The sequence below is a fragment of the Lithobates pipiens genome, unplaced genomic scaffold (assembly GCF_037356315.1).
Source record: "Lithobates pipiens isolate NorthernLeopardFrog02 unplaced genomic scaffold, aLitPip1_a1.2 Scaffold_13, whole genome shotgun sequence".
NCBI lineage: Eukaryota > Metazoa > Chordata > Amphibia > Anura > Ranidae > Lithobates > Lithobates pipiens.
In genome coordinates, this window is record NW_027507718.1 from 186,768,532 (window position 1) to 186,789,071 (window position 20,540).

The 20,540-nt window shown below is 43.2% G+C and overlaps 2 protein-coding genes across 2 annotated transcripts in view; one reads left to right on the top strand and one right to left on the bottom strand.

The window, feature by feature from the left end:
* Positions 1-7,834, bottom strand: part of SF3A2 (splicing factor 3a subunit 2) — a 28,386-nt gene extending 20,552 nt beyond the window's left edge. The window contains exon 1 of the mRNA XM_077475972.1: positions 7,724-7,834. The gene's annotated coding sequence lies outside the window, so the exon portion shown is untranslated. The remainder of the gene's footprint in view (positions 1-7,723) is intronic.
* Positions 7,835-7,844: 10 nt separating this feature from the next.
* PLEKHJ1 (pleckstrin homology domain containing J1) overlaps positions 7,845-20,540 on the top strand; it is a 41,989-nt gene continuing 29,293 nt past the window's right edge. The window contains exons 1-2 of the mRNA XM_077475973.1: positions 7,845-8,088; positions 11,048-11,115. Coding sequence (XP_077332099.1) covers positions 7,995-8,088; positions 11,048-11,115 — 162 coding nt within the window. The 5' untranslated portion in view covers positions 7,845-7,994. The remainder of the gene's footprint in view (positions 8,089-11,047; positions 11,116-20,540) is intronic.

The following is a 20,540-nucleotide window of genomic DNA, read 5'->3' on the forward strand; positions in this document are numbered from 1 at the left end:
TTGCATAACTTCTAAGAACCATCGTGAGGCAGGCATTGTGTTTTTTAACCACTTGAGATCCGCGCTATAGTCAAATGACGGCTACAGCGCGGATCTCGAATTCCAGGACTACGTCTATTGACGTCGTCCCCTTTAAGAGCTCCCCGCGCGCTCCTGGGAGAGCGCATCGGGGGGAAATCTGTGTTGGCCGTGTCCCCTGGACACAGCCAATCACAGATCGCTGTAAACGGCCAATCACAGCGGCCGTTTACAGCGCGATCGCCGCCTCCAATGGGTGATGATCTCAAATGTAAACAAATGAAATCATCACCCATTGTCGAATCTGTCTCCTCACACAGCGATAGCGTGTGAGGAGAGAGATACTGTGAGTTGAAAAAAAAAAAAAAAAAGTATTTTGTGCCATCTGTGCCCAGATCTACCCCGCCAGTGCCCAGATCTACCCCGCCAGTGCCCATCTGTGCCGACCCAGCAGTGCCCATCTGTGCCGACCCAGCAGTGCCCATCTGTGCCACCTCAAAAGCGCCCATCTGTGCCACCTCAAAAGCGCCCATCCGTGCCACCTCAAAAGCGCCCATCCGTGCCACCTCAAAAGCGCCCATCCGTGCCACCTCAAAAGCGCCCATCCGTGCCACCTCAAAAGCGCCCATCTGTATAATCAGTGCCCATCTGTGCCGACTCATCAGTGCCCATCTGTGCCGACTCATCAGTGCCCATCTGTGCCACCTCTGTGCCGCTTCAACAGTGCACATCTGTGCCACCTCATCAGTGCACATCTGTGCCACCTCATCAGTGCACATCTGTGCCACCTCATCAGTGCACATCTGTGCCACCTCATCAGTGCACATCTGTGCCACCTCATCAGTGCAGGCTTAACCAGCAACCATGGCTAAACGTGTCTTTTCCGCCGAGGAGGCATACCAAATTATTTCCACGGCCGACGAGAGCAACGGGGAGCTCTCCTCTTCAGATTCCTTTTCAGATTCGGATTCTGAAGCCGACATAAATTATGAGCCAGTCCTCAGCAGTGAAACGCTGACTGAATCCGAGGAGGAAGATATCCGGCCCATCAAACAAAGGCGTTATAGTGAGGCAGTGCCATCCACCAGCACCGCAGTGCCCCGGCAAGAAAGGCCAAGTACCAGTGGGGTGTCATCTCAGCCCCAAAGGGTTAGGAGCCATGCCGGCCTTCCCTATGCCCTTCAGAACCCCTTGTGGCTTCCTCCTAATTCAGGAGAGGCCAATGTTCCCCCTTTCACTGCCCAGCCAGGAGTCCAGGTGGACACAGAGAATTTTACCCCAATAGATTTTTTTAATTTAAATTTTTACGGAGGATATGTTGTCGTCAATTGTGGCCCAGTGCAACCTGTATGCACAACAATTTATTTTGCAAAATCCGACCTCTTATTATGCCCGTCCCTATGAACGGAGAGATCTAACGGTGGAGGAGTTCAAGGTTTTTTTAGGCCTCACATTTAATATGGGACTCAACAAAAAAAAAAAATCAATTGCGTACCTATTGGTCAACCCACCCCCTCCACCACTCACCGCTCTTCTCCGCGGTAATGCCCAGAACCAGGTATCAGATGATCCTGAGGTTCTTACATTTCAGCAACAATTCCCAGTGCCTTCCACGAAATGATCCAAATTACGACAGGCTTTACAAAATTCGACCAATACTTCATTATTTTTCAGAAACATTCCCCAAATTGTTTACCCCGGACCAACACATATGTGTGGATGAGTCCCTTATTAAATTTAGCGGCAGGCTTAGAATGAAGCAATTTATGCCCAGCAAAAGGGCCCGCTATGGGGTGAAGGTCTACAAATTATGCGACCGAGCAACAGGGTACACATATTCATTCATAGTGTACGAAGGGAAGTACACCCAGCTGCAGGCCCCCTAATTGTCCAGACTACTTGGGATACAGCGGAAAAGTTGTTTGGGACCTCATATACCCCCTATTGGATAAACGCTACCACCTGTATGTAGATAACTTCTACACATCTCTGCCCCTGTTCCATAACCTTCACCGGAAGAAGACGCCAGCATGTGGCACCGTAAAAAGGAATCGGAAGGGCTTTCCTCAAAGTCTTGTGAATAAGAAGCTGCGAAAAGGAGAAACCGCAAGTCTGAGAAACAAGGAGGTTCTGGCAGTGAAGTGGGGGGACAGAAGGGATGTGTATATGTTGTCTTCTATCCACAATGATACCTTCGTGGAAATCCCCAGAAGGAATGGCCCCGTAAAGAAACCCAAATGCATTTACGAATACAATTTGTTCATGGGGGGAGTCGACTTCAACGACCAAATGATGGAACCATATCTTGTCACAAGACGGACATACCATTGGTACAAAAAAGTAGCAATTAATTTTTTTCAATTGGCCATTTACAATTCCTATGTCATTTACCGCAACTCCACCCAAAACCCCAAACGTTTCTTTGGCTACCAGGAGGAAGTTTTCACCGCCCTTATTTTCCCAAACGGCCCACCAGAAAATATCCGATCAGATCAGATGTTATTAGTCTCCGAGCGCCACTTTCCCGATAAAATCCCTCCCAAACCAACAGGCCAAAGACATAAAAAAAGATGTAAGGTGTGTACCAGAGCAGAAGTCAGAAGAGACACATCTTATTATTGTGCACAATGTCCTTCCCAACCAGGCCTCTGCATAGGCGACTGTTTTCAGCGTTACCATACTTCAATAAATTTTTAGTGAAGTATGGTAAACATAATCCTCAGTTCCTGCCTTCATACACCTTATGCCACTGCCTGCTCTGTAACTGACCCTGGCTTGTTATTCGACCACTTATGCCTGCCGATTCTGTACATACCGCTGCCTGATATGGAACTGACCCTGGACTGTTATTCGACCATGCTTCTGTCTAACGATTCTGTACATATCTCTGCCTGATCTGGAACTGACCTTGGACTGTTTGACCACGATATTTGCCTGCCTCTTGGACTGATCTTGTATTCTGCAACTGGACTAGTGGGATTCAACACGGGGTCAAACATATGTGAGGGGCTCCAGTATAGTTTTTCTGGAAGAAGAAAACAAATTTCTTTGTTTTCTTATTCCTAGATTAGGGTCCGGAGACTCGGAGACTTCAAAGAGATTTGGGAGGGAGAAGCCTCTACCCCTATCCCCATTCTGTCCTGAACGAGGCTCTACTTCTGTCTGCTGCCTGTAGGACTTACTGCCATCATGCCGCACTGACTACACCACAAGGACCTGCCTACTACCAGGACCAATATTTTTGGCACTGCTGACATCTCTGCACTGACCCTGGACTGTAATATGGACAGTATCCCTGCCTGCTGCCTAAAAAACTGTGTTCGCTGTTGCTGACCAAGTCCCTGCCTGCTGCCTGGACCAGTGATATCCTCCTGTGGACAACTGCGCTTCTAAAACCACAGGTAATCTTTTCTTTACCCTTTGCTCAGCATAATGTATTTGGGGGGTGTAATTCTTGGTATGTGCAGGCTATGTGTCCCTGGAACGCTGACGGTGTTTCTTGCATGTTGCGCCTCTGTATGTGGCCAGGCTGTGTAAACGTCTCACACATGTGGTATTGCCATACTCAGGAGGAGTAGTAGAATGTATTTTGGGGTGTTATTTTTGCTATGTAAATGCTATGCGTTGGAAATATCTTATAAACGGACAACTTTGTGTAAAAAAAAATGCGTTTTCATTTTTTTCCACATTTTCCAAAAACTTCTGGAAAAAAATGAACCATTGAAAAGACTCATTATGCCTCATAGATTATACGTTGGGGTGTTAGCTTTCCAAAATGGGGTCATTTTCTGGACGTTTTCATTGCCCTGGTGTTCCAGGGCCTTCAAAACTGTAATAGGTGGTTGAGAAATGAAATGTGTAATTTATGCTCCTAGAACGCCTGATGGTGCTACTTCAAAATTAGGCCTCTGTATGTGGTCAGGCTGTGTAAAAGTCTCACACATTTGGTATCGTTATACTCAGGAGGAGTAGGAGTATGTATTTTGGGGTGTTATTTGTGGTATGCACATTCCGTGTGGAAGAAATAAGCTATTACAATGAAAATTTTGTGAAAAAAAAAAAATCGTAATTTTGCAAAGAATTGTGGGAGAAAATGACAACTTAAAATAACTCACCATGCCTCTTACTAAATACATTGGAATGTCTACTTTCCAAAAAGGGGTCATTTGTACTTTCCTGGCTTGTTAGGGTCTCAAGAATGGAGATAGGCCTTAGTACATCAGATGTGATCTTTTTTTGCAAATCTTTATGATTTGCACCATAGCTTGTAGACTCTATAAATTTCACACAGATCATATAATATGCAATAATTTGGGTTATTTTTACCAAAGATGTGTAGTAGTATAAATTGTGGCCAAAATTTATGAAGAAAATTTTCTAATTTGCTAAATTTTGTCACAGAAACGAAGAAAAATTCATTTTTTTTCAAAATTTTCGGTCTTTTTTCATTTATAGCGCCGAAAATAAAAAACCGAGAGGTGATCAAATACCACCAAAAGAAAGCTCTATTGGTATGAAGAAAAGGACAAAAAGATCATTTGGTTACAGTGTTGCATGACTGAGTAATTGTCATTCAAAATGTGAGAGCACTGAAAGCTGAAAATTGGTCTGGGACTGAGGGGGGTTTAAGTGCCCAGTAAGCAAGTGGTTAAGGAAGCCATGTACAGCACTCTGCCTACCCCTCCCATCATCCATGGTATGCCTGTAATGCACAGACAAACACCCAGTGAAGCTATCCCTGGGTCTAAAATACGGTATGCAATGGAAATGTTTTAGTAAAACATTTCAGTAGCATGTTGATGCAGGGTGGGTAGAGAAACCAGGAAAGGAAAAATAGACAGATTTATTAGAGAAGCATGGGTTTTCAGAAAAGAAGGCAGTGTTTGGCTCCATGAGTGGCTGAGCCAGCTGATGGTCCAGGCATCTGGGTGGATCCCGCCTGTAAAGTCTGTAATGATCCAGCACCTAGACCAGCTCTGTGACATCAGCCAACAGCAGACTTTAGCCCACTATCACCTGGAAATGGATCACAGGAGTGCAGGATGAATTGCACTCCTGTGATCCATAGGAGAAGTAGGGACAAGATTTGGCCCTACTTCTCCTTTAGATCCTATTTATTGCTTGTTCAAAATATGTAACTATGTTCATGTCTGTTGGCCACAGTTGTATTTTTATATCGTCTGCAAGTGCTTTACCATTCCACAATGCAGCAACCCTACCACAGTGCAACCCTAGCCCATAGGATATTTAGGCTCACAGCGGGAATGCACGTAAATCATACAAGTGCCTACACCCAAAATTTTGTCCTCTTAATTCTTTAAATGGCATCCCCCCGCACTGGAAAACATGGTGTGTTCTCGAGTGTGTAAAACTGTATGGCGCTTAAAAGCCATGTTGTTCCATGTACAGCGTTTGGCGTTTTTAAAGAAAAAGCCGCACCACCCACAAAGCATGATCCATTCCTAACTAACTCAAATCTTTGCAGCCATGTATACATAGGCACAGAATCCCATGCATTTGAATGAGCAGCAGTACCTGCAAGGAAAAGGTCCCCAAACCTTTTTCCAAACTGCACCAGCACAGAACCGCTTGGCACTAGGGCTACATTATTTTCATAATCGATTAGTTGGCTGATTATAGTTTTGATTAATTGACTAATCTGATAACTTTAAAAAAGTGTGGTGTATAATTTAGTATGTAAAGTTTAAAAAAAAAAAAGCAAGTTATTCTTAAATATCTCTATGCAGTGGTAAATCTAAATAAGCAACTATATGGTTAGGGAGAAAAATCTCTAATCCACTCTGAGAATAAGAGACAGAAGAGAGATACTGTATATATTAGAGGCTGAATCTGGTAAATATCAGATACTCAGATCAAAATGTTTATTTAAAAAGGAAATTAAAATAAAGACTTTTGCTGATTTTCAGACAGAACTAATATATTATATATAATAATATATTTATAAATGATATAGTTGACAACTATTTCCATAATCGATTTGTTGTTTCAGCCCTACTTGGCACCATACGGATTTGTGTTGTGTTTTCAGATGCATGGGGGTGCCATCAAGAATTAGGGTACTTGTACAAGGATCTGATGTTTGAACATCAGTATCCCTGCCCAAAATTTCAGGCGTTTAGTTTGTGCATACAAGTTCTACCTGCCGGAATATTTTTATTTTTATTTTTTTTGAGAGGTGTATTAACCACTTGCCTACAGGGCACTTGCACCCACTTCCTGCCCAATCCATTTTTCAGCTTTCAACGCTGTCGCACTTTGAATGACAACTGCGAAGTCATGCAACGCCGTACCCAAACATTTTTTTTTTATAATTTTCTTCACACAAATAGAGCTTTGTTTTGGTGGTATTTAATCACTGCTGTTTTTTTTTCTTTTATTTATTACAAAAACAAAAGATCAAAAATTTGGGGGAAAAAAAAGTATTTTTTACTTTTTTTCTGTCAGTAAAGTTTGTAACTAAGTAATTTTTCACTTTCATTGATGTGTGCTGATGAGGCAGCACTAATAGACTGAAATGGTGGGCATTGATGAGGTGGCACCAATATGCCACACAAAAAAAACCCCCAAAAAACCCATTGGGAGACAGCAGAACCCCGCTTTAAGAGGGAAGTTTCAGGAAAAAAAAACGTACATTTTAAATAAAGAACTATGAAGCAAAATAAGGGTTAGTGCCCATCAATGCAGCCTAATCAGTGCCCATCTGCAGCCTCGCCATTGCCATCAGTGCATTTTGATCGATGCCCATCTGCTGCCTTGGAGGGGACAGGGAGTGGGCAGGACTAGCGCCAACAGATTACATACAGGAGAATCTGCTAATCACTCGGCAGCCTCTTTAATACAAAGTCCCCGCTCCTATGATAGGCAGAACAGTCGTCCAATGCCTGCCCAAGAGATGGGACTTCATATTACAGACACCGCTGAGTAAAAAAGGAGATTCTCCTGTATGTAATCTAACGGTGCTCATCTCACCCTCTCCAAGGCTGCCGTAACGGAACAATAAATACAGTATATATATATATATATATATATATATATATATATATATATATAATCTTTTGTGTGCCGTTGGGGGGCACAAAAGATATACATATCCAAATTACCAGTGGGGCCATATTAAACAAGAACATGGGCTGCAAGTGGCCTGCGGGCCGGACTTTGGACATGTCTGCTCTATGGGAATGTTTTTGAAAGGGTATTTATAAAACATTACAACAACAAAGCTCAGTATAGACAAAACAGCTTGCTAAACAGAGCAATGCTCCGAGCCACCGCTCGGCCAAATACAAACGAGAACGATTGGTTTAACCATGCCAAATGACCACAATGCTGAAAACCTGGTCACAGGGATGGGAATGTTACATTCCATCGCCCACCATAGTGTGAACCTGTAGGGTCAGCTCCATATAAAGGAGTCTGTATCCAAAGACTGAGATTTGATTTGTTTCAAGCATATGGAGCCTCACGATGGAAAAGTACAGTGCTATGAAAAATAACTATACAATTCCTCCCACGGTATAATTCCAATAAAAGATAAGTGGTGCAAATAGCACAGGTAGACATGATAAAGGAGGAGGTGAGGCCCTGTATGGGGGGCGCTTCGGATACAGTATGTAGCCGAGAATTGTAATGGGGCAGTACTCGCCACCCACGTACCCCTCTCCCTTCACCGTAGCGCTGTACTTACCTCCGCCGCTCCAGCCGCCTCGTACACCGAGCCACACGCTCCGGAAGTGTGCGTTTACTCTAACCGGAAGTAACGTTCCCTCAACCAAACGTTACTACCGCCCACACAGCATCCACTTCCGGGTGAAGAGAAAACAGCCAGGTGTGGTGTAAACATGAGCGGACCCAGCCTATGAACGCGGATGGAGGAGATGTATTAGTGTGTCGCTGTGTGTGAGGAATACTAAAGCCCGTGCCCCGTAGGGGGCCTCGGACCTTGCTGTGCGCCCACTATGAGGTACAATGACAAGGAGCTGATGTCCCTCTCCAAGCAGAGGGCGGAGAAGGCGGCTGAGCTGGGTATGAAGGGCCCGAAGAAAGGAAGCGGTGAGTTGTTTGGCAGTGTCTTTGACAGATCGCACAACTAATTAGAAAGTGAGTGTCAATTGTCCCATATGGGGAGACTTCAGGGATTTAGCCCAAAGAGAACTGGCTACCCCCCCCATCTACAGTGCCTTGAAAAAGTATTCACACCCCTTGAAATTTTCCACATTTTGTCATGTTACAGCCAAAAAAATGTAAATGTATTTGGGATTTTATGTGATAGACCAACACAAAGTGGCACAGAATTGTGAACTGAAAGGAAGAAATAGTTTTCAAGATTTTTACAAATATGTGAAAAGTGTGGAGTTCATTTATAATCATCCCCCTTTACTCTGACACCCCTAACTAAAATCTAGTGGAACCATTTGCCCTCAGAAGACGCCTTATTATTAAATAGTCCACCCGTGTATAATCTCATTATAAATACAGCTGTTCTGTGAAGCCCTCCGAGGTTTGTTAGAGAACCGTAGTGAACAAACCGCATCATGGAGGCCATTGAACACACCAGACAGGTCAGGGATAAAGTTGTGGAGAAGTTTAAAGCAGGGTTAGGTTATTTAAAAAATGTCCCAAGCTTTGAACATCTCACAGAGCACTGTTCACTCCATCATCCAAAAATTATGGCACAACTGCAAACCGACCAAGACACGGCCGTCCACCTAAACTGACAGGCTGGACAAGAAGAGCATTAATCAGAGAAGCAGTCAAGAGGCCCATGGTAACTGGAGGAACTGCAGAGATCCACAGCTCAGGTGGGAGAATCTGTCCACAGGACAACTATGAGGCGTGCACTCCACAAATCTGACCTTTATGGAAGAGTGTCAAGAAGAAAGACATTGTTGAAAGCCAAAAGAAGTCCAGTTTGCAGTTTATGAGAAGCCATGTGGGGGACACAGCAAATGTGGAAGAAGGTGCTCTGGTCAGATGGGACCAAAATTGAACTTTTTGGCCTAATAGCAAAACACTAGGTTAGAGCTGCACGATTAATCGTCAAGAATCGTTATCGCGATCTTGACTAAAGTGTTTCCCGATTCTTTCTATGTAAAGAATTCTCTCTGCTCTTCTGAAGCCACAGCTGTCAAAAGAAAGAAAGAGAAAAAAACTGGGCAGTCTGCCAAGAATAAAAACTTTCTTTATCAGTTGAACTTAAGCATGAACATTGTAACAATTTGTCAATGGAAAAGACTTCATGTGTAAGTGAAAAACGTTTAACCACTTAAAGCGGTGTTCCGCTTAAAAAACATAAAAGTCAGCAGCTACAAATACTGCAGCTGCTGACTTTTAATAATTGGACACTTATCCAAGGGTCCAGCAATGCGGGGGATCGAAGCCCCACTTGTCTCACTCTCCACACCAGCATTTTAGCTGTGGCCGATCGGCTGTGGCTTCACAGCCGGGCACCCACTGCGCATGCACAAGCCGCGCAATCATCTGAGACCTGTCGCTTGTCCCAGATGATTGGCAAGAGAGAGGCAAGGGAAGTGACGTCAGGAGCCAAAGGATGCAGACTACGAGGGACCCCCTAGCAACAGGCATTTAGAGGTAAGTAAAAAAAAAAAAAAATTCTCCAAATGCTTTTTTTTTTTTTTTTAATTTTAAGCACATTACTATTTTGCAAAGAATGGGCAAAAATGTAACTCTCTAGAATCTAGATGTACAAAGCTGGTAGTAGAGACCTCCCCAAAAAGACTTGCAGCTGTAATTGCAGTGAAAGGTGGTTCTACAAAGTATTGACTCAGGAGGGCTGAATACAAATGTACGCCAAACTTTTCACATATTTATTTGTATAAAAAATTTTCAAAACCATTTATCATTTTCCTTCCACTTCACAATTATGTGCCATTTTGTGTTGGTCTATCACATATAATCCCAATAAAATACATTTACCTTACCTTACATTTACCCGTCGACAGTAAGGCACCCACATGTCATCGCACAGTAGTGCAACACACCATCCTGCTGTGCGGTTACATGAATGAAGCTGAAATATACATCAAACTGCCTCCTACTACTGGCTCACTGTAGCAGAAAGTGACAGCTGCTCACACATTAAACTATTGCGGTTTAGTTTATGGGCAGTGTGAATGGGCCCAAAAGCATATCTTGAGCCTAGGTTCACATTGGAGAGATTTTCATGCGATTTGAGAGATCAAATCGCATGACAAGACGCAGCCTATTGACGGCAATAGGACTGTTCCAATCGGTGCGCAACCAATTTTGCGGCGCCGCACAAATTTGCAAAAGTAGTTCCTGCACTACTTTTGCCGATTTCAGGTGCGACTTCAATAGACATCTGTGCATGAAGCCACAGAGATGTCTATCAAAAAGCACCTGAAATTGCTCTGACCTTTTCTACTTTGGAATCGCATCAATGTGAACCAGGGCTTAATAAAAGAGAGTATACTTGCCTTTCTGATTAAGGGCCAATGTAATGTATGCCTTATTCAGCTATGATTGAGGAAAATTTATAAAGATGCAGCTATGTATGGAAACCAATCCGCTTTTCATTTTCAAAGCTTCAGAGCCAGTTCACACGGGGACGACTCGTCAGGCGACTTGGCCGCTTGACAAGTCGCATCCCGCTCTGTGCAATGGAACCGTTCTAATTGGAGCGACTCAAGTCGCTCCGACTTAGAAGGTTCCTGTACAACTTTTGGGGCGACTTGTATTGACTTCTATACAGAAGTGGTTTTGCAAGTCGCCGCAGTGGTTGCGTCCAGGTTGTCTGAGGCAGTCGCGCTGTAAGTCGTGCTGCCTCAGTGTAAACCGGACCTAACTTGAACAAGCTGAGGAAAGAAGCTGCTTATTACGTACAGCTGCTCCAGTGAATTCCCCTCATTGTGACCGATATGATCTGCATTTCTTTTTCCTTTTTCCTTTTTTTAATGGAGAGTTTTTCTGAATGTTGTTTCTCTACTGACTTTATTTTGCTGCGGTTTTCTTTAATCCTCTTTTTTTACAGTACTGAAGAAGCGTCTGGTGAAATTGGTTGTGAATTTTCTGTTTTACTTCCGGGCTGATGAGGAAGAGGTAGGAAAATACTTCCAACTTCTGAGGGGAGTTTTGTTATGTAGACTAAGACTGGCAATAGATGATTCTCCCTTTTTTTTTTCTTTGGATCAGCCAGAGGGTAAAATGAAAATACGAAAAGATTCCCCCCCCCAATACATGGGGAGAATACACATGGGGTATGATTTACCAAAACTAGAGTGCTCAGAATCTGGTGCAACTGTGTATGGCAGCCAATCGGCTTCTAACTTCAGCTTGTTCAATTAAGCTTTGACAGTCAAAACTGGAAGCTGATTGTTTTTGCAGCAGAGCTGCATCAGATTTTGCTCTCTCCAGTTTTAGTAAATCCCTCCTTTGAAGTAACTTGCAAGTTGTCCCCATCAAATGATTTTGTATTCATGCATTTTGTCCTACAGCATAGGTCTTCTTCGTGCTAATAACATAATGCACGAAGCCAAGTAAATTCAACACTAGCCTTTTTACACGGGATTGTGGTATGACTGGGGTAAGGGTCCAGGTTGATGCAGAAAGAAAATTGTGATACTTATACTGCAACATATGTTCATGTGTGCAGTTATGGGCAGTATTGTGACCTGTAGATATGGCATCATTAATATCACTATAAACCCTTATACATGACTTACAGAACTTTGTGTATCAATTCAGTGTGAATGTTTATTCTGTTACTCACATTAATAACTTAATATACCCATAGTGGTGGTGGGAAAACTACCGTCAAACATCAGGTAGGGCATCTGACATTTCTAAAAGTTGTAGTCAAGTGGACCTTTTATTAAATGTAAAACTCCCACTTTTCCTGCTGTTGTATAGTAGGCACCTATCAGCCACTCTGACCACAGTTAAAAATCAAAGATCCTTTGTGCACCCTCGCCTTACTCCTTGTACTTGCTCCTGTTAAGTGGCCACATAGGCATCAGGCAGGGGCAGAAGCGGTGAGAATAGGCACCTAAGCTGACCTGACAAAATACAGATTAGTTCCTAATCTACCAGGACTTTTCTGCCTTTTTTTTTTTTTTTTTTTTTTAGGTACTGCTTGCTAGATTTAGAAACAAATGTTATAACTGATATCCTTAAGGTAATGTTCTGTAAAGAGAAAGTAATAACTAACAACATTAAAATACAGTACTGTAATGTTTCCTATAAGGTTTAAGCTATTATGTACATCCCAAATTCCAGGTCCAATTTAAAAATTTTCAAATGAGAATATGGAGCTCTGAGTTGGTAACTGAAAACTTGAGTTTTTATTCAGACTCATCCCCTAGGACAGCTGTTTGGAGATTAAAGAGGAAGTAAACCCTTCCAAACAACTTGGACCTACAGGTAAGCCTAGATTAAGGCTTACCTGTAGGTCCAAGCAATATCTCCTAAACCTATATGGTTTAGGAGATATTTGCCCGAAAATGGGCACCGCTGTCTACGGCGCATGCGCCGTAGACAGCGGCGCGCAGGCGCACTAAATGCGGCAAATCCATGAATGGATTTGCCTAATTTGTCGACTCCCGTGCGCATGCGCGGGAGTGACGTCATCGCGGCTTCGCCGAGTGGCAGCGGCGGAGCTGCGAGACGCGACTCCCGTGCGCATGCGCGGGAGTGACGTCATCGCGGCTTCGCCGCTGTGATTCGTCGGAGCTGCGAGACGCCACCAGCAACATGGATGCGGCGGACTACAGGGATCAGCGGCGACTTCGCTGGCTCCTGTGTCAGGTAAGTGACACATAATGAGCTACTATGCGATGCATAGTAGTCCATTATGCTTTACCTTTGCAGGGAAAAAAAGAGGAAGTAAACCCATCAGCGTTTACTTCCTCTTTAAGCTGCTTCACAGTAGAAGAACCATAAAACGTAATTTTCCAAAGAAGCACCCGTTCTGGAATTTCCTCAGGGGACCTGCAGGTTGCAGCTTGGGGGCTCATTCACATAACCAGTGGGGCGAACCTGCGTCTTTTTTCATTTCCCACACTGCATTCAAAACACACTGGTCTTGTGATCTGCTGCGGCTGTCAATATATTCCTAATGACACCCCATATGAAAATGGTAATGAAATGCAGTTCGTTAGCCTGTATCAGATCACAAGGTACCATGTGATTTGGTCTGGTGAGTTTTTTAAAAGTACTGCTAGCACTATTCTTTGTGTGATCCAGTGCATTCCTCTGAGATTTGGGTGTGAACTGGACCGGAGTTGTTTTATTTTCCTGATGGTGGTCTCCTTAAGGCTGGCTTTTTGGACTAGGGGTCCCCTGACTTGTGACTGCAGGTAGGAGGGAGTTCACTCTCCTCCCCTTTTTCATCAGGATGCCTGCATTCTTTGCTTTAGAGCAGGAGTCTCCAAACATCAAACAAAGGGCCAGTTTACTGTCCTTAAAGGGGTTGTAAAGGTAAAAACATCCGACAATACTGCACTCCACATCATGCGAGGGAGCTCGCGTGAAGTTGTGGAGTCCTTGCAGGAGGGATCCAAGACAGCCGCCGAGGGACCCCAGAAAACCAGGTTCGGGGGCCACTCTGTGCAAAGCAAGCTGCACAGTGGAGGTAAGTATAACATGTTTGTTATTTAAAAAATAAAAAAAATTCCTTTACAACCCCCTTTAAGACTTTTTCTGGGGGGGGGGCGGCAATATAGGCAGTGGGGGTAGAAAATATCCCAGGCCCAACATCAGTGAGAATAAACATGGCCTCAGGATTGGTGGTCAGTAGGAGAGGGAGTAGTGCCCCATCACTGCTATTAGTGGTAGTAATAATGCCCCATCAGTGGGAGGGAAAGTAACCCCATGGTTGGTATCAGTGGAAGGAATAGTGCTCCATCATGGATAATAGTGGGAGGAATAATGCCTCATCATTAGTGTCAGAAAAGTGCCCCAAGGGCCAGATAAATGCTAGCAAAGGGCCGCAGTTTGGAGACGACTGCTTTAAAGTGATGAGTCTAAAAGATGTCTTCTGCATTTGGGGCCAAAGGACAGTTCAAGCAGCTGTTTAAGCTGGATCTATAAAATAGGTAGAAGAGGACCTAGGATGTACACACATATTAAATTGGAACTCCAGGTGATAAGGCTGATAGGAAAACTGTGCTAAAAGTGATGCATATGCTACCATTGGTGACCACCTTCTGCAGGGCCTGGTTGGCTTCAAAACTTTGAGTCAGTGATCCATAACAAGTAGACAGCAAGTGAAATCAGAACTGGTCTTTATATTTTTTCAGATAATTGATCCACATTGCAGCAGCAAGAAAATCTACAAAACAGATTTGTATAGATAATATCAGGCGTTTTATTATTTCCAACTTTTTTCTTTTTCTCCAGATGAAGTCAATATGTTGTTTCATAATGTGCAGTTTGAGGGATTTGTAGAACTTAAACACAAAGCTCTAGAAGTTCATACATATGAATTTTTTTTTAAAATAACAAACATGTTATACTTACCTCCACTGTGCAGCTCGTTTTGCACAGAGTGGCCCCGAACCTGCTCTTCTTTGGTCCCTCGGCGGCTGTCTCAGCTTCCTCCCGCAGGTGCTTCTCACGTTCATGCGAGCTCCCTCGCATGGTGAGAAGCATCTGCAGGCAAGCTCCCGTGATACTGCCGGCGGCTATAGCTGCTCGCTATATCACACGTCCCCGGCTCTCCGCGTCAGTGGATGTGATTAACAGCAGCGCGAGCCAATGGCAGCGGTGCTTTCCATCCATCCACTCCAGCCAATCAGCGGCCAGGCTGAACAGTGGAAAGGACGTTGTGGGACTTTCGAGGGGTGAGGTAAGTAAAACGGGGGGGCTGGGGGCGCAGGCACTGTCAGATGTTTTTTCACCTTAATGCATAGAATGCATTAAGGTGAAAAAACATTTACCTTTACAACCCCTTTAAGATGACATCAAAATCCGATAATGGTGATATGCCCTCTGACGAGCAAATCCAAAAACAACTAAGGTGTTCATAGAGAGGTATTCATATAGTAACTTGTCAAATAGATGATAACCTTCACTGCACCACCTGAGACCGCTCCCCTCAAAATGCTCACTCACCGGAACGGTATAATAAAACCGCCTTGATATTTACAATGGATCTTTGACATGCAGCAAGACCACGTCCATAACATTTTTGATCAGCAATCATAAGGGGCTAACATATCCCACATGATAGGTCTGGTTACGCACTGTGGGATATCCACTTGTTGACTCTTTAGCTCAAACCATAGGAGAAAAGGGAATCCTCATAGAGTAAACCAGTTTACTGCTGCGTACACACGACCGGACTTTGAGGGACTAGGTCCGGCGGTCTTTCCGACTGACTTTTGGCGGAGTTCCGACGGACTTTTCGAATGAACGGACTTGGCCACACACAATCACACCAAAGTCCGACGAATTCGAACTTGATGACGTACGACCGGACTAGAATAAGGAAGTTCATAGCCAGTAGTCAATATCTGCCCTACCATCGTTTTTTTGTCCATCGGACTAGCATACACACGAAGGGATTTCTCGCTCCGGCGGAGTTCCGGTGGAAAAATTTAAAACATGTTCTATTTATAAAGTCCGCTGGATTTTTGGCAAGCAATGGTCCGATGGAGCCCACACATGATCAAATTGTACGATGGACTTGTTCCGTCGGACCTGTGCTGTCAAAAAGTCCGGTCGTGTGTACGCAGCATAATATTCTATTCCCTTCAAAGGACCCCCCTTTTAATATATATGCTTACACAAAATTCAATATAAAATAGCATCTCATGGTAGTCATCTGAAATGTATAGCTTATACGCTGCTCGCTCATCGTCCGAAGGAGTGCTCATCTGCAGTGATACCTAGGTGGAGATCGTCAAAGACTGGCCATTTCAGAAAGCTGTCTGGTCACGCCTAGACGCGTTTCGTTATAACGTCTTTCTCAATATGTGCCTATCCCGCTGTAAGTATTCAGACCTATCGTGTGGGATATGTTAACCCCTTATGATTGCTGATCAAAGATTTTATGGCCTTGGTCTTATTTAAAAAAAAATATATAAATAAATAACCAACTGCATATCTGTCCCGTGTTGGGATTTGCCAAGTGTGAACTTAAGTCAGCAATACATGGAACAAAATTCAGTTGGTTTAGCATGGGCCAGACAAATTTTGATCATGTATGTGCAGACTGGTTTTACACAATTTGATTTATCAGTTGATTTGTGTACAACCAGCCTGTCCAGTTTTCCTGAAAGATCAGCGCAACCTGCTTTAGCAGGCAACAATGATCATTGGATTCTGACCGTGGGGAATGATTCTCTCCATCAGAACACAATAGCACAGCAGGAGTGATTCCCTCATCCACATTGAGAGTGTCAATTGGGGAATCAGATTTATTTTTTAGCTGTTCAACCTGCTGATTGAACAAAAAAAAGAGTTTTAAATGTTTTCATCCACCAATTCATTGGAGAGGGTTAAAAATTGTCTACTTACCTGTCCCTTGGCTTTAGTTTATACAGTAGCTAAACCATAAAACAATCTTCAAAGATCCAGGGGTTGTCATTTTTACAGTACTACTTTGATCATTTTTCTCTGTGTTCCTGAGGAAAAAACCCATCAGAAAAAATTCTTCTCAAATTTGAAACTAAACCATCAACTCGTGTACTGGATTTTAGAGATTTAGATACGAATTTTATCCGAGCTTAGCCGATTCAAGGGACTTGCTTGATAATTGGATTTACCAGATACCGTATTCATCTGTGTATAACACACATTTTTTTCCCCCTGAAAATAAGGGGCAAATCAGGGGTGCGTGTTAAAATGTCAATAGTGTACCTCGGAGGGGGACGAGTGCCACCGGAATTCACCGAGCTGCCATCTCCTCTCCACTCTGCTCTCACGTCACACACACACACACACACACACACACAGTCGCGCCTCTGCCACTGGCATTGGACCAGTGTTCTGTCTATCACAGGAGCTGGTCCAATGCTGGTGGCAGAGACAGGGCTGTGTGTGTGTGAGACATAAGAGTCGAATACAGAGGAGATGACTGCTTGGTGATTTCTTGATGTTCAGGCTGCTTTGATGAGAGATGGTGAGGCTAAAAAAAAGGCATTGATCAGGCTGCAGCTGGACATTGATGAGCACTGACCCTTTACTTGCTTCAAAGTTGTTTATTTAACAAAATGTTTTTTTCCTGAAACTTCCCTCTTAAAATTACGGTGCGTGTTATATGCCGATAACTACGGTACTTATTTGTACAAACCCATAGGATTTTCACAGCCTTATATGTGGACTTTCCATAGGAGCGCTCCGTGAAAGCAAAAGTAGACACCGCAATTTTGGGAGTGTGGTAAACCTCACGAATGGCATCACTGCACTGCCTTTTACCACAGAGGGTCAGGTAGAGCTGTAAAAGCTGTGTAAAAAAAAAATAGTATAAATTAAATATGAATGGATGTCGGTGCCAAAAAACTGACATGGCAGTTTTCAGCTATTGACAGTCACAATGCGCTTCCTAGTATTATAAAACATTTGATACCATTGCTACCTACTTCTATACATAAGGAACCGAAAACAATTGATTTGCATTTTTTTTCTTTAACTTCAGGTAACCATAATATAAAACTATTAATTACAAATGTTCAAAACATTCATATACAATGCAGACTGTTTTCTGTTCAAAATTGTGCAATTTTTGGGGTCTTTCTTTTCGCTTGAATTTTGATTTTTCAAGCGTTTGGATACATTTGAGACCTGAAACACAAATCTATACATTAAAAATAAATAAATGTGTAGCGCCACCATGAATAATTTGCAAAGTGCAGCTTACTATATAACAGAACAGTGTGTAAAAGTCAATCTGCAAATAAATCAAAACAAATGTATCAGTAAGCAAGAACATAAAGAAAACCATCCCAGTGAAAAGATTAAATCCAGTGCAAAAATCGTGAAGAGAAGATCTGACACCTTCACAAGTGAAAAATAATTCTACTCAAAGTATGTTCAGAGACCGGTCACCATCTCCCTGTGGAGTCAACACTCACTAGAACAGATGGCTGCTGTTACAACAGCATATGCGCCTGTGACTTATGTCAGAATCCACAGCGTGCTTGTAAACTCCCAGTGTCTGCATCAACTGGAAACTCCCGGAACAGCTGATGCCGAGTTGCTTTTAACAGGTTACACTGTAAATACAGGTGTAACCTATAACATGTTCAGAAGGTACTGTTGTACTATGGATGGGTAAAATAGGGCAAGGTAAGAAGGTGTTAGCTATAGTCTGGATTGTACATAGAAGGCTTAGAGCATGCATAAGCAATGTACCTATGATATTATCCTCGGTATAGGGTATATATTGAGCTCAAGTGATATGCAAAAACTTTGCAAATGGGGCATTAGCGTCCCCAAACACCCCTCCAAGATGACCACTGCATTGCTAAAGAATCTAAGGGTAAAGGTGATGGGCTAGCCAAGGGTGAGAAGGCAGAGGACTATAGGAAAGCTAGTTAGTGGCAAGAGTGCTAGGGATAATAAAGGTTAGAATGTAAGGCCTGATTCACACCTAATGCAGGTTGCAGTTTGCATATTCCAGGTGGATTTAGCATTTTTCAATGCACCTTTTTGATTAATTGAAATTTATGAAACCAAAAAACAGAAAAAAAATCATCCATTTTCCATAGGAAACCATGTTAAATGGACTGTAGTGTGTTTCTACAAAACTAAAAATGCACTAAAAAAATGCATAGATGTGAACCGGGCCTAAAGACTGGAGAAAAAGTAGAGAGAAGGTAGGGTAGGGAAGGGGCCTTTGTTGTCCTAGCGCGAGAGAAAAGCTTCATGAATAAAATGTAATAATGTAATATATACATCATTGTTTACACCATAAATGGAAATAAATGAACGTTTATTTTTTAGTTTTATTTTTTTTACCTGCCAAAACAGGTCTTCCGACAGCTCACCCTCATAAGACACGGTAACACCTGGCAGGAATCTATGGCATTTTTATATAATAAAAACTGCCACATTCCCTCTGTTAGGGGCAGACCTGCGCTATTTTCTCTCTGAAGCAGTAATTGGCACCAGTAGCGCAGATAGATCTGAAACAAGTCTCTCTGTAAGGTGTGCTTCATTCCTGACAGTTTTCTGTGCCATTTTAATGGTCCAAGAAGCCTAGTTAATTCCCCAGAATATTTACACCATTGTAAATTACACATTGCATACTTGCAATGCTTGGCTAAACAAACCTTAAGTAATGGATCACAAGGGGAAAGCTATGCATAGACAACTTTTATAGCTTATGTTTGGGTGTGAAGATGGGCAGGTGTGGGGGAGGGTAGGGTGGCAGAAACATAAACAGGACATAGCGGAGGAGCAAAGGAAAAAGGAGCAAAGACCGAGTCCTCCTAACTTCCAGTAAGAAGAAGGGTAGCATAATCAAAGAAGGAAATGGCAAAGAAAATACAGTATCTTGCAAAAGTGAGCGTACGCCTCTCACATTTTTGTAAATATTTTATTATCTTTTCATGTGAAATGACACTTTGTACACTCACTACTTTACATTGTAGCAGCTTGTATAACAGTATAAATTTGCTGTTCCCTTAAAATAATTCAACACACAGCCATTTAATGTCTAAACTGCTGGCAACAAAGTGAGTACACCCCTAAGTGAAAATTAGCCATTTTTCCTCCCCGGTGTCATGTGACTCGTTAGTGTTACAAGGTCCCAAGTGTGAATGGGGAGCAGGTGTGTTAAATTTGGTGTTAACGCTACCACTCTCTCATACTGCTCACTGGAAGTTCAACATGGCACATCATGGCAAATAACTCTCTAAAGGATCTGAAAAAAATATATTTTGCTCTACATAAAGATGGCCTAGGCTATAAGAAGATTGCCAAGACCCTGAAACTGAGCTGCAGCAGCACGGTGGCCAAGATCATACAGTGGTTTAACAGGACAGGTTCCACTCCGAACCGGCCTCACCATGGTCGACCAAAAAAATTGAGTGCACGTGCTCAGCATCATATCCAGAGGCTGTCTTTGGGAAATAGACATGCTGCCATTATTGCTGCAGAGGTTGAAGGGGTGGGGGTCAGCCTGTCAGTGCTCAGACCATACGCCGCACACTACATCAAATTGGTCTGCATGGCTATCGTCCCAGAAGGAAGCCTCATGTAAAGATGATGCACAAGAAAGCCCGCAAATGAAGACAAGCAGGACATGAATTACTGGAACCATGTCCTGTGGTCTGATGAGACCAAAATAAACGTATTTGATTCAGATGGTGTCAAGCATGCGTGGCGGCAACCAGGTGAGGAGTACAAAGACAAGTGTGTCTTGCCTACTAGTGGTGGGAGTGTCATGGTTTGGGGCTGCATGAGTGCTGCTGGCACTGGGGAGCTACAGTTCATTGAGGGAACTATGAATGCCAACATGTACTGTGACATACTGAAGCAACGCATGATCCCCCTCCCTTCAGAGACTGGGTGGCGGGGCA